Genomic DNA, 14,473 nt, shown 5'->3' on the forward strand with positions numbered 1-14,473 from the left:
AGGAGAAGAGGACGGGGAGAGAGAAGGACAAGGAGAGGAAGAGACTCCAAGAGAGGAAGACGGAGAGAGAAAAGCAAAAGCAAATTACCACTTTAGGTGCCCTCAACACAAAGTTCAAAAAGACCACTCTCACTCGCGCACGTGTTCACGCGAACATTAGCTCACACGCTCACACATGTGCTCGGGCCTCATAGGCCTGGGCTCTAGCCAGTCTCTGCCCTTAAAATGCTTCGCCACCTTACAAAAGGGCCTTCCCACAAAGCCTGGGAGGAGACAGGGTTGGATGTGGGAGTCGATGGCTGGTCTCAGTGGCAAAGGCTGCAGCCGAGGGGCAAGGGGCAGGAGGGACCCAATGTAGAAGCTGAGGCTCAGAGCATCCCAGGGTCCTGCAGCCAGGACAGGAAGCAGCCTGTGAGACCTCACCACCAGCTCTTCCCCCAGGGAGCCAGGAGGCAGCTGCCCTCCTGGAGCCTGACCCACCAGGGGCCCAGGATAACACTGGTAGGTCCTAGGTATCCAAATGTAGATTGTGGAGTGACTCACTGGGGCTCGACAATGGCCGCCCCTATTGACCTGCTCTTGTCCAGAGAGGAGAGTACACAGAATGCCAGCACAGTGGACGGAGGTGTCTGTAACACCGTTTGCAGTCATAGGCTTCCTCCCACCCACCCAGGCCTTGTTCTAGGAGCTCTGAGTATAATAGTAATCACCGGCTCCTCACACGTGTCCTGTAAGGGAGCTACTGTACTGCCAAGCTCCACTTAACAGATGAGGAAATTGAGACCTAGAGTGTGAGTGGAAAAACCAGCCTCCCTAACAGTGAATGTTCAATTGCCATTTGCACACTTTTCAGAAAGGAGACCTCGTCTACACCTGGGCAGCCCAGTCTGGCGGCTCGGCCTCAGTTTCCCCGCCCACTCGTCCAGGCCAGCCCAGGAAGAGCTCTCAGGCCGTGGGCCAGGGACAGCAGGAAGCGAGAACCACACAGCGCTGTCTACCAAGAGCCAGCCCAGGTCAAGGGGCGTCCGGGCAGGGCGGTGGCGGCAGACAGAACGCGGAGTTACAGCTCACGGGAAAGCTATCCTGCGGCGCCACCTAGTGGCCGATGTGGCGCCCGGCTCTGCCCCGCCCACGGATTCCTTGCTTAGTGGATCTACGAACGCCTGGCTCTGCCAGGGATGCTGCGGGGATCCCCCCAGGACACTGAAACACAGAGAATTCCCCACCCCAGGGACCGGGTGCTGACCACCCAAGAGCAGAACGGTAGAGCTTGCTCCTTCGCCCTCACAAGGGACCAACTCGATGCACATCCCACGATCTCCTGAGCCTCTACCTGGCTACTTTACTGTCATCCCAAACACAGCCTTCATCTATTCAATTCGTGCGTTTATGAAGCGCTTGCTATAAGCCAAGTTCTGTTCCAGGCGCTGGGGATATAACAATGACAAAACTGAGATCCCTGCCCTTGAGCTGCTTACAATGGGGTTTGAGTGGGGAAATAGAATAAACAATGAACATAATAAATAAGGAACCAATCTGACTCTCACAGAAGCTGGAGACACATGACTGACAGTCACTGCCCCCTCCGCCAGTCTTAGGACAAAATCTTGGAGTCTGACGCCCTTGAGACCAGCGCGTCGAGCATGACATCCCTCACCTTTCCTAGGGAGACACTCCTCCTGCCTTGGAGCCCTCCCTCCTCCCCATTCTGGTCAGCTCCTCCTCATCCTAATGCCTCTGTGGCTTGACAAGCCCCAGCCAGCACTGCAGCATTGCTCTCCTGGGTGGCTGGGGCCGCAACGCCCTGCAAATGCTGGGGCCAGACTGTCTGGATTTCCACTTCTGGTACCACCTGTGTGGCCTTGTCAGATTCCTTAGCCTCTCAGTGCCTCTGTTTCCTCATCTGTAAAATGGGGAAAACAGTTCCTTCTCATATTAGAAACTAAAATTGAGGAAAAAATTAAATATTTAACTTACTTAGAATAGCAATAACAAATTCATTACTTGGTAACACATTTTATTAAAAAATAATCATATTAGGGACGGCACCTGTGGCTCAGTGAGTAGGGCGCCAGCCCCATATACCTAGGGTGGCGGGTTTGAACCTGGCCCCGGCCTACAACAAAAAATAGCCGGGCGTTGTGGCGGACGCCTGTAGTCCCAGCTACTCGGGAGGCTGAGGCAAGAGAATCGCTTAAGCCCTAGAGTTGCAGGTTGCTGTGGGCTGTGACGCCACAACACTCTACCGAGAGCGACATTGTGAGTCTCCAAAAAAGAAAAAAATTGTATTCGTCAAAACAAAAACACATTGTTTTGCATTTTTACAAATGTTTTTTATGTCTAGATTAATGAAAGACAACTGGATTCTGGTGCCGCACTCGATTTGTACACACACACACACACACACAGCCCGGGGTGGCAGCGCGGGCTTCGCCCATTCCAGAGAAGTGAGACCAGAGAGAACTGACCAACCAGATCGAGCTGGTCTTAGACCGCTTCCGGGAAAGGCGTGGCCCGACTCACAAGGCATCGGTTGCGCTGGGATTGGACAACTAATGTGTCTTCCGCTCTTTGGACCCGCCTCCAGTCCCCGCCCCCTCCTGCTTGAGCGTAGAACCCCTCCCCCATAACGCATGCGTCCTAAGAAAAGTAAGCACTTCCGCCCGCTCATCCGGAACCTTCCGTTCCCATTCAGGTTTCCGCCGAGACTACAGCCCAGGTGGAAGTAGTGTGAGGCTTGTGGGCGGAGCTGAATGCAGCTATGTCTGCGGCCCTGCTGCGGCGGGGTCTGGAGCTGCTCGCGGAGTCCGAGGGTGAGGAGGGCTACCGGGGCAGTCCGAAGCGTGCCGGAGGGTGGCAGTGGCTGCGGGCGGGATCCTCGGGGTGGGGAACGATCCTGGTCCGTGGGTCCTAACCTCTGTGGGATGGAAACACTGCACGCTCTCTGACCTGAGTCCAATGCCTCCACAGCCCCGCGGGCCGCGCCAGGCCAGGCCAAGCCGAGCGGGTCTTCGGTGAAGCAGGCCCAGAAGGGGAAGGTGACCCGGACCCAGAAACTGCGGAACTCGGCCAAAGGAAAAGTGCCCAAGTCGGCTCTAGGTGAGTTCGGGAAAGAGCTGTAAGTGCTACCTCTGGGGTCGGAGGCTGCACCTGAAGAGGGTGCTGGAGGCAGGGCTTAAAACTTTTGCCAGGTATGGCTGGAATACGTACTGTGTGCCAGGCGCGGAGCAGGTTCTTGGACATACGAGGAAAACGAAACACATCGACCCGGCCTCATGGCCTACACCCATAGTGGAGAGAAAAGCATCAAAGAATCTCAAACCTAGCATATAATTGCGAAGTGCATTGAGGCCTATAAAGTAAAAAACTAGAATATTCCGATGGGGCCTTAGAATAAAAGGCCAGATCAGCCTTCTCTGAGAAAGCAACATTTAAGCCGAGGACTGTAATAAATTGTTAATTGCACTTAATAAAAAAGTGTTCTCGGGCGGTGCCTGTGGCTCAGTGAGTAGGGCGCCGGCCCCATATGCCGGGGGTGGTGGGTTCAAACCCAGCCCCAGACAAACTGCAACAACAACAACAACAACAAAATAGCCGGGCGTTGTGGCGGGCGCCTGTAGTCCCAGCTGCTTGGGAGGCTGAGGCAAGAGAATCGCATAAGCCCAAGAGTTAGAGGTTGCTGTGAGCCGTGTGAAGTCATGGCACGCTACCCGAGGATGGTACAGTGAGACTCTGTCTCTACAAAAAAAAAAAAAAGAAAGAAAAGAAAAAGACTGAGAGCTGTAGGAAGTGTTAGAGTTAGCCAGATAAAAAGTAGAAGAGTAGTACTAATGGCAGGTGCTGAGGTCCTGAGTCAGAAAGGAGCTTATTGCCTTTGAGAATTTGAAAGAAAGAAGGCTGGTAAAGATGACATGCAAGGAACAAGGGTCAGAGATGGAGTATTTAACAGTTTAATATGTGGGTGCCAAAGCAGCCCCCTGAGTTTGGTACTACTATCACCCCATTTACAGGTGCAGAAACAAGCACCTGCCCAGATGGTACAGGGAGAAACTAGGCAGGATGTGTCCAGAGTCCTGTTACCTACGGCATTCTAGTGGGAGATGCTGTGGCCTAGGGAGTGGCTCTGGCAGCAGAGATAGAGAATTGTGCAGGTGGAAGATGCATTAAGGAGGGGCATTGGGCGGCGCCTGTGGTTCAGTGAGTAGGGTGCCGGCCCCATATGCCGAGGGTGGCGGGTTCAAACCCAGCCCCGGCCAAACTGCAACAAAAAAATAGCCGGGCGTTGTGGCGGGCGCCTGTAGTCCCAGCTACTCGGGAGGCTGAGGCAAGAGAATCGCGTAAGCCCAAGAGTTAGAGGTTGCTGTGAGCCGTGTAATGCCACGGCACTCTGCCAAGGGCGGTACAGTGAGACTCTGTCTCTACAAAAAAAAAAAAAAAGGAGGGGCATTGACCAGCTGTAATGGTGGATTGGCTGTGAAGATGGAGCTCAATTTCTAGTGGAGCATCTTGGGGCATGTGTTGTCACTTAATGAGTCATAAAGGTTTGGTGGAGGGCAGGTGTAGGTAGGATGGTGATTTTGGACATGTGTCAGGACTTGGTGAGCTCCCTGTGTCTTTTTCAGAGGATTGGAATAGGGTCTCTCTGTTGCCCAGGCTAGAGTGCAATGGGGTCATCATAGCTCACAGCAATCTCAAACTTCTGGGCTCAAACAATCCTCTTGCCTCAGACTCCTGAGTAGCTGAGACTACAGGTGCACACTATCACTTCCAGCTTATTTTTGTTATATTTTGTAGAGGCAGGGTCTCACTATGTTGCCCAGACTAGTCTAGAAAACTCCTGACCTCAAATGATCTTCCTGCCTTGGCTTCCCAAAGCGCTGGGATTATAGGTGTGAGCCATTGCACCTGTCCCTATTATGTTTTTAATTCCCAGGGCATGCTGCCTAAAAGGTGTTCAGGTGCTTGTTAAAAAGGATTATGAATTCCAAGGAGGAAATACATCCTGTGCAAAGGCTTGGAGGCAGGAAAGTGAGACAGGCATGCTTGAGCTCCAGTGATACCTTCCATGAAGCAGAGGCATAGGATGCCAGAAGTCACTCCCATCTGTCCTAGCCCTTGTCTTGCCACCCTATCACTGTTGTTCCCTTCACTGCCTCCCCTGTTGGACCTGTCTTGAGCTTGCCTGTGGCCATGGTGTCCAGGACAGGTTTTGACACATTGAGAGCAATGGCAAGCCTCAGCAGCCAATCTAAAGAGTATCACTGTGGCTGCCATCTTGGTCTAAGCTACATTGTGTCTGGCCTGGATTATTGCAAAAGTCTAACTGGGCTTCACTTTCCACACACCTCAAGTCAGACCTGTCTCTTTTCTGCCTAGACCCTTCTGTGGCTGTCATTGTTCCCAGTAAAACCCAGACTATTACGATGCCTGAAGAGTTTCTGTGTGATCTGTCCTCATTCTGGCTTCATCTATTCCTGCTCCCCTCCTCACTCTAGCCACTTTCTGTTCTTCAAACATGTTTGTCACATTTCTGCTTTAGGGCCTTTGTGCTGGCTGTTCCCTCCACATAGACTCTTCCCTAGGATATCCACAACTCTCTCCTTCTAGTCATTGCTCAGGTGTCATTTCACTGAGACCTTAGACCAATGGTTCTCAACTTTCCTAATGCTGCAAGCCTTTAATACAGTTCCTGTGGGTCGCGACCCACAGGTTGAGAACCGCTGCCTTAGACCTTCCTTTTTCAAAACTGCAGCCCCTGGCATTCCCCTTTTCTGATCCCTATTCTATTTTTGTCCATTAATTGCGTCACCCACTAAAATACCATTTACCTTGTTTTCCATGACTCTTACTGCTCTGGCAGGGCAGGGATGTCTGCCTGTTCTCTTTCCTACTGTATGCCTGGTATCTGACATGCGGTAGTGCTCAGGGCGTATTTGTTGGCTGAGTGAATAAGTCACATGGGCAACAGTCAGCCAGTGGGGCTTCCACGTGAAGAGGGTGAAAGGGTCTGCGTGAAGAGTGTGCATTTGACAGAGAAGAGCCAGGCTGTTGCAGTAATCTAGGGAGGAGCCAGTGAGGCCTTTTGTGGGGCCATGGGCCGGGGACACAGAAGTCTTCCAGGAAGTGAATCTCAAATGACGGCCGCCCACAGCTGAGTACCAGAAGCGAGAATGTCGAGACCACCTCAGAGAAAACCTGAAGTTTATGACCAGTTCAAGAAGCACCGTGGCTGAGTCCATGACCCAGCAGGTTTGTTTGGTGGGGGGAGGGGGATGAGAAGGGACGCTGGGTTAAGGCCGGGAATGGGGGGTCTAGGGGGCAGTTTCCTCTGAGATCCATCAGGGTCTCACTCAGCCCTCATAGGGTGGAAGTCAGGCCAACCCCTGGAGGGCAGAGCAGGAGTGTCAGGAGGCTGGCCCAGCCCTGCCTGGTGTATTCCCCAGGACCTGTGTGGGCCTGTTTGCTGTCCTGTCAGTGGAAGTGATGTGCCCTCACTCCTGTACCTGCCCAGATTCTGCGCCAGAACCGGGGTCGCAAGGCCTGTGACCAGCCTGTGGCCAAAACTAAGAAGAAGAAGAAGGCTGAGGGCACCGTGTTCACCGAGGGAGATTTCCAGAAGTTCCAGCAGGAATACTTTGGCAGCTAAGCTTCCTGGAGGGATCTCCTGCTCAGGCTGCCTCTGTTTGCCGGGACCCCAAGCACCATGCACCACTCGGCCAACAGAGGGCGCTGAGGAACTGGCCTGGCTGGAAAAGGCCCTGGAGCTGGAGCTATTGGGCGCTGGAATGGAGCTGGCCAGGAACAAGTCCTGGGGAGGATGCCATTCAGGCCAGAGCTGACTTGCGCAAGCTTGGGGAGAACCATCTGCACCTGCCAAAAAGAAACGTTTCTGACTGTTTTGTTTGGTCTTGCCTAGATAGGGCGTCTGGGCTGTTTGCTGTAGAACAAGGCCAGTTACTGGGCTCTTGGGGGCCACACCTCCAGGAGCAGGAAGAAGTCTTCTGGGTCCTAATAAATATGGACCCAAGAGCTGTATGTGTGCTTCTGGTCTGACTTATGGGGTATCTCCCTTCTCCTCTTGCCCCAAGGGCCACCCTCCCAGCCCCCATCTCCCAGCCTGGGTCTCGGACCTCTAGGCCAGGAGTCCTCCAGTCCCACACCAGCAGGTAGCCACCCAGCCTCTGCTGATATACTGCAAAGGTGCCATCCTCCCTTGGGGGTGGCAGCCACAGCTGAGAAGGTAAAATTAACACTGGGGGCTTTGTCCCAGGGAAGCAGAATCCAAGGTCTAGGGACAGTGAGGGTGGTACTGTTCCACCCTCCCCTGGGGGTGGGGGGCCTGCCACCAGCAGAGAGTTTCATACAGCCTTGGGGCCCCTGCTCCCACTTCCACCCCAGGTCATGCTATCCTGAGCACCAAGGAGGTCAAATGCATGTCATATGTGGGAGTGTTCACACTCAGATCTAGTCTGTGGCAAGGGCTGCACTGCCATGAGAAGCAGGCACAGTGTGGAAACCGAGGAGGTGAAGAACAGGTCCATGTTGAGTGACTGCATGAGTGATGGAAGAGTGTGGACCAGAGTTGGGTCTTCAGAGGCGAAAACATGATAGAAGCTGAGAAGTGAGAGTAGGTTTACTCCTTCCTCTCCCTGGGTGGTCTGCTTCTGGTCTAACCACGTTCCATCCGGAGTGGGGACCAGAAAAGCTGCTGAGATGCAGGATGCAGTGCTAGAGTCAGGGTCCTGTGTCCAGGTGGCCTCCCATCAGCATGGGCAGGGGAGAGTTGTGTGATCCCCCAGGACCAGGACCAGGACCTTCTTCAGATGGACTCCTCACACTCTCGCGCTCCTCCTCCCTGCTGGGCTTTACTGACCTACTGGGGAGAGACAGACTCAGGTATCCTTGAAACTGCATCCCCTTCATCTGTTAAGCAGCTTAGCAAGAAGCCGACTCAGCCACCAGCACCACAGAAGAACAGGCTGGCCACAGGCTCCAGGGTGTGCTTGCTGCTACTAATCACCTAGGTGTTCCTGTCCCCTCCCCAGCATGAAGTGATGGGCACTCCTGAGGGAGGACAGTTTTCCAGTAAATCTCACTTTTATGCCAAGTAGTATAAGTGGGTGTGCGTCCATGCCCCATGTGTGACAATGTTAGTGCTCACCCCCGGGTCACTAGTAGGTCAGGGCTAGGGCTTGGAAATCTACCTTAATGGTTAATTCTGATATGGGTGGCTGGAGCAGGCACCTAAGGAGAGAGGCTGCATCACTGTGTGTGGTGGAGGGAAGGTCTGACCAATGAGCACTGAGACCTGGAGACCAATAGGGCCCAAATGAGAGGATGCAGAGTCCTAAGGACACAGCGAGGGGAGGCCTTCCCCAATTAAGACATGGGTGGATGTGAAGATACCCAAAAGCATGTGTGTCTCAGGTGGCTTGGGAGATAGAGACAGATTTGGGCCTCGCTGAGCAGAGTTTAAGAAACATACACTGTAGACAAGAGGAAGTCCCAGCTGCGGCTTCCGGTGTGTTCCACAGTGTGATAGTCTGTCGAACCCCGCCTCCCAGCTCCCTAAATCCTCTTGGTTGGTGATGGAAGGTGTTTGCTGAAGGGGTGACAGGAGTAAGGAAGGACTGCTACCTGGGATCCTGCCGGGGCCCAGCTGCAGACTCCACTGCCAGGAAGCCAGCCCTGCCCAGAGCTTAATTCTAGTTCTGGCAGGGGATGGGCAGGTTCCTGTTAGATGACTTTCTCCATCAGGTCAAGCCTGGGAGAGGTGGTGGGTGTGTGGCACTTGGCACGTGCCCTATTCTATCCTGTCTGGATGTCTTTATTGGGGTGCTTTCCCCATTCTGTCCACTACTTTCCCCACACTCAAAGCCCTGCCAGGAGGCCCTGCTTCCCCCTCTGAGGTGTCCAGGCCTTGGGTAGTCTGCCTCCTGAACTGCCACTTTCTACTTAGAGCATGTGCTGGGTTGAGAGCTCCCTACACCCCCCACCACAGGATGCCTAGGCAGGGACGCTTGGCACTGGGGTGTCATTGCAGGAACTTTTTATCTCCAACTGGACTCAAAACAACAGGTCAAGACTGAGCCCACTCTCTGCCAGCATAAAAGGGTTGAAATAAAAATCCTGCTCCTCCACTGGTTTTCCCCATCACAGGAAATGGACCCTGCATCCCTCCCCATGCCCCAGCATCTCCTATCACACCCCACATCCTGGCTGATCCCAGCCCAGCACCCCACTCCTAGGGTCACTCCCAGGCCTCCCTGGGCACCTATCTTAAAGAGCAGATTCTCCTACCCTATTCCAGCTACCATCTCACATCTGATGGCTCTTTTTTATTTTCAGGGTCCATCTGTTTCTCTTAGCAAATAAAAGCTCCTCAAGATCCGGGATGTTTATCCGGAGGTCCCTAATATTGCCATACATAGGGCAAATGGGAAATTATAGCTAAAGGTACCTTTATAAAATATTTCAAGAATTCACAAAATACTGTGTTGTCACATCTTTGTAAAATTTTGTAATGAATACAGTATTTGGTAAATAAAGGTAATTTAGCTAATTTCCCATCTTCCCTATGTATGGCAACTTTAGGGGTGACTTTTTGGAAACCCTGTATTTTGCTCACTGCTGTACACCAGCACTCAGAAGTGTGGAGTGAAAAGCTCTACGCTTCCCATGAAAAGCCGTGGAAAACATGAAGGCCATTCTCTGCCCTCCACGACCTGTACAGCCTTCCTTGTCCCAGAAGTGACACAGGAGAGGAACTTTGCCAGCTTCCAGCCCTGGCCTCTGCAGGTACAAGATCTTGGCCTTGGTGCTGAGCTAGAAATTTTGGCCATTTTGAGGTGCCTAGCAGGAGCCAGAGACTGTGAGCACACCCTACTACCCTGCCTCTGGTCCCAGAGTGTGAGTGAGCAGTCTCTGACCTGGTCAGCCTGGTCAGAGCCCAGCAGGGGCCACAACTTGTCACATGCAGTGTGATGACTAGACATCCGCCTCATCCCTCCATTGCTTTCCTGTACCCTTAACTCTGTGCTGGGCTCTCAAGAACATCTTGGGCTGCTGAACACAGCCTACCTGTCCAGGCCGCTGTCACTGCCTGCATCAGCTATGCCTAGGGTAGCATCTACCCCCAGGCCAGAAATCCCATGTGGGGTCTGAGTCTGGGCCTCAGCTGCATCAGGAAAAAGCCCCTATCCACAGACTCTAGGGAGGGCTCTGAGCCAACACCAGAAGTGCTTAGAGCCTGAGAGCTCTTAGTATACCTCCTTGTGGTTATTTTTCAGTACTGTTGTCCTGTAAATGAGACAAACAACACTGCAAGATACCTACTGTCAGAGAGTTTATTTATGTTGTAGTCCGGGAATGGAAAATAGAAATAAACCTCTATACCAGTGGTTCTCAACCTTCCTAATGCCGCAACCCTTTAATACAGTGCCTGTGGGTCACGACCCACCGGTTGGGTGCTGCTCTATACAAATAAGCTCAACTGGAGAAAAGCATTACCAGAATATAGAACAAGGCAGAGTCTGGAACATTAGCTGGATCGTCTTGGAAGGCTTCTCTGTGGTGACATTAGACTATACAGTGAAACAGCTGAGGGGAAATCTCTCATAAGGATGGCAAATACAGGAACATGCTTGGCAGAGATGCAGGACCACAGAGAAGGCAAGGAGAGGTGGTCAGGGAGAAGGGCAGAGGCCAAGTGCAGTCTGTGGCCAGAGCCTTTTGAGTCTAAAAGCCTCAGCAGCAGGAGCCTGGGAAGGAAGAGCACAGCCCAGCATCCTTGCTCCACTAGGAACCATAGGCCTGCACTGCCCCTCTCAGTGCCTGTTTCCTGTCTGCCAAACAAGAGGTGGCCTATCTCCAAGGGAGGTTCCACAGTGGTAACTGGATGACTGGTGCCCTTAAGCCACCCCTTGGCTTCTAGACACTATCTGGATGTGGAGGGAGAATGACCTTTATGAAATTATATAATCTCAGCAGGAAAGGTCACCAAGTCGGAGGCCCAGGTGTGATGCTTACTCCCTGTGTTACCTGTGAGCAATGTTCTCACCGGTGTCGTGTCCATTCCTTCAACAGTTCTCAGGTGCTGATCTCTGCTGGACACTGGGAAGGCTGTGGACTCCACCACGCAGGCCCTTACAGGCTTGTTGCCAGACTCCAGAAGCAAAATAGAGGAAGAGCCCAGGGTTCAAACACAGCTCTTACCTCCATGTGTCCATCACCTGACCTGTTAGGTGGGGCCACTATGGCATCTGCTTCACAGGATTGTGGAAAATGGGTGAGAGAAACCACATGCAGTGCTTGGTTACTCCAACACCTGGGCTGTGCTCGCCTCTTGCAGGTCCCAAAGGACATGTGAAGAGGGGATCTGCCCCAGCTGGGCTCAACCATTCCTCTGCAATCCAAGACAAAAGGAACCGTCTGCCTCCTATTACAAACAGGAAAGCAATCACCTGGCCAAGAAGCGCAATAAACCTGTGCCTCCTAAGTACTGCTCCGTTCGGACAACTCCCAGATGTCATGCCTTCCAGCTGGCACTAGGCCTTCACTTGAGCTCCCACCTAGAAACCCTCAGGCCCAGCTCTGGCCAGAGCTCCATAAAGGTAAAACACCTGGCAGCTCGTTTTCTCTGCTTTTTCTTCTGGAAAAATACGGCCTAGAACTACAAAGGCTTAGAAGTAAAAGATTGAGTCAAGGATTGCTTGACTTTATCTGGGGAGCTTAAACTGTACATGATGGCACAAAGCTCTCAGAAAAAGATATTCCTCCTTCCCAGCCACTTGTGCCCCCTCAGGCTCTTCCGTCTCCTCCCTAACCCATCCAGCTCTCACCTCTGGGAAAGCCACCTGACCAGACACCCTCTCATGGAAAACTTCCCCACCCCACATCTCAGAAGGTTGAAAACCTACTCTGGGCTCAAGTTTACAGGGTTGAAATCTGACCCGCCCCATTAACAGGTCCAGCTGGGGGAGCAGTTGGATCGGAATATTTGCCAGAGGCAAGAAACACACAAGTCTGCAAAAGGACTTCCACTACAAAATAATTTATTGTAACACACAGCTTCAGCACTGGAGACTATGTACAAGCACACAACACTCCTGACTGCCCTAACTAGGGGACCCTTTTCTTCCCCCTCGCTTTGCGGACCTCTTCAATCAAATCTTTCAGGTACTGGATCTCCTTGGCCAGGGAATCTGCCTTCTCTTTCAGAGCCTCGTTCTTCTTTTCCAGCTCTTTGCATTCACCAGCAAGGGCTTCCTGCTCTGCTCTCTTCTTCTGGCGGTACCTAGTGGCTGCAGTCTTGTTTTGTTCCATTTTTTTCAGCTTCTTATCTAGCTTCTCACCCTTTACTTTTGTTGTTACTATTTTCTCTCCAGGAGGATCATAAGGTTTAGGGCGGACAGAGCCACAGAGGACACCTGGAGATGGCAGGCTCCTATTTGGAGAGCCCCTGGAGGTAGAGGGGCTATGCTGGGGAGAGCCCAGATAGGACTCTGGGCTCATACAGATGCCACTGTCATTATCTGAGGGGGTGTCTTCCTCCTTTACACACTGAGGAATTATGGTAATGTAAGCAGTAGAGTCTGGCTTTCTATCTCCTTCAGAGATATCCACTTCGCTGCCCAGCTCTAAACTAAAGGAATGATCTGGAGTAGGGGACAGAACCCCTGGGGATAAGGGAAGAGGTTGCAAGAAGGTGAAGGGGGCAACCTGATCGGTTTTTGTTAAACTTTCTGGGAGATGGCCAATTGGGTTCACTGTCTGGGGGGGCTCCTTATTAGTCTCCTGGACTAGGGGGGCAAAGAGATCACACGTGTCATCCAAAGTGGCCAAAAGCTCATCTGGCATGGTTTCCAGGTCATCCATACCCAACAGGGCATCAAAGTCAAACTCCTTCAGATCCATTTTCTCCAACATCCAATCTGTCCCAGAGAAGGCATCCTCTGTAAAAGATTTAATAGTGATGGAACCAATTGAGTCGGACACACAAAGCAACAATCCCAATCCCAGACCACACACTGACAGACATGGTGCTCCACTCACCCTTGCCATTGTTGGAGGCACTGACCAACCCATCCACAGCCAGCCATTCGGAGGAGCCCGCCTTAGCCTTGTCACTGGAGAACCCATGAGGTTTGAAGTGCTTGGCCACCTCCAGGTAATCATCTAAGAGATCTAGGCTTTCTTCAGCCCCCAAACCCGACTGGTCGAAGGGGGACATCAAGTCCCCCGCCAACACCTCGCTGCTCAGGAAGCTCATCTCGGTCATGTTGTGGGGCTTTGCTGAAATCCAGGAATGTACTTAATTCGAAGGTGTCTTTGTTGGTTACAGCAATACTGCTGCTGGATGCTGTGAGAAGCCTGAAGAGGAACCAGACGGTGAATGCCATTAGAAGGTAACCATTCTGACAATTTCATCTTTTTACCCACGAAGCAGGATGGCCACATGGGAACTCCCAGTTGAAGAGGATCGGAGCACGCGGCCGGCGGGTCACTGTATCAACCTCGCCTGCTTCCGGCTCAGGTTGCACAAGATGGACGCCCGTGGAGACTGCCATTCCTTAGCCGGCCACGCAAAAGAAGGCGCTCCTTCCCGGTGTCCAAATACGGCCAGGCCGCCGCGCCCCGCCCACCGCGCCGCAGCCGCCGCCATCTTGGCTCCTGCCACGTTTCGGGGGCAACAGCGGGACCTCCAGCGGCCTCAGGACTGAGAGCGATGGGGCCCATGGGAAAGCAGCCCCCGCTGCCCGGCTGCGCTCTCCCAGTCCGGGAGCTCCAGCGTCTCGTGGACACCCGAACAAGGGCCAAGCGTCAAGGGCGCTCGTAAAACCGCTTCCCCCTCGGAGACGCAGCCCGGCCCCAGACCGCACCCAACTAAGCCGAAACCCGCCCTGCCCAGGGCTCCCCGGCCTCGGTACTCACGCCATGGCTTAAGCCGCTGGGGGTTGCCGCTGCAGAGCCTGGTGCTGCTGCCGCCGCTGCAAAGGCCAACGCTGCCGCAGGCACTACTGCCTCTAATACGCCATGGTGGCCGCGGACCCTGCGAGAGGGGAGGAGGGAAAGACGAACTGCAGAAAAACTACATTTACAGCGGGTGCAGCAGAAATGGCCGCGGCGCGCCGTCCGCGGGCCCTTTATAGAGGTCTGAGCCACCGAGACGCACCACGAACGCATCCTTCCGCCGCGACCACGTGACCCTCGCCTCCCGCCCACTCGCTTTCCTCTCCGACTACCCCACAGTTTATGTGCAGGATGGACCTTACCCTCCTGTCGGAGCATAGCTGGATTGAGCGAAGGAATCTGTTTCTAAGACCTCATGGAAGGAAAATAGTGCACTACTTTTCAAGACTTCCGAGATCAAAGAGTCACGCTCTTCCTTCTGCTGCCAAAGAGCGCGGAGGGATTTTACGGACACGCCTCGCTTCCGGCGTTGTCTCAAAGAGCAGGGTGGGGAGAGAAGGGG

At 53.2% G+C, this 14,473-nt stretch overlaps 2 protein-coding genes across 2 annotated transcripts; one reads left to right on the plus strand and one right to left on the minus strand.

Moving 5' to 3' along the window:
• The first annotated feature begins 2,677 nt into the window (after window positions 1-2,677).
• Window positions 2,678-7,029, plus strand: RPS19BP1 (ribosomal protein S19 binding protein 1). The gene is made up of 4 exons (XM_053582426.1): window positions 2,678-2,813; window positions 2,971-3,099; window positions 6,152-6,249; window positions 6,512-7,029. Exons 1-4 carry the CDS (start codon window positions 2,762-2,764, stop codon window positions 6,644-6,646), a joined length of 414 nt encoding a protein of 137 aa, XP_053438401.1. The 5' UTR covers window positions 2,678-2,761; the 3' UTR covers window positions 6,647-7,029.
• A 5,007-nt stretch (window positions 7,030-12,036) lies between these two features.
• On the minus strand, window positions 12,037-14,146 carry ATF4 (activating transcription factor 4). The gene is made up of 3 exons (XM_053582427.1): window positions 13,933-14,146; window positions 13,054-13,371; window positions 12,037-12,953 (listed from the first exon to the last, which is right to left on the minus strand). Exons 2-3 carry the CDS (start codon window positions 13,277-13,279, stop codon window positions 12,121-12,123), a joined length of 1,059 nt encoding a protein of 352 aa, XP_053438402.1. The 5' UTR covers window positions 13,280-13,371; window positions 13,933-14,146; the 3' UTR covers window positions 12,037-12,120.
• Between the last annotated feature and the right edge of the window lie 327 nt (window positions 14,147-14,473).

This window comes from Nycticebus coucang, chromosome 3, assembly GCF_027406575.1.
Source record: "Nycticebus coucang isolate mNycCou1 chromosome 3, mNycCou1.pri, whole genome shotgun sequence".
Lineage (NCBI taxonomy): Eukaryota > Metazoa > Chordata > Mammalia > Primates > Lorisidae > Nycticebus > Nycticebus coucang.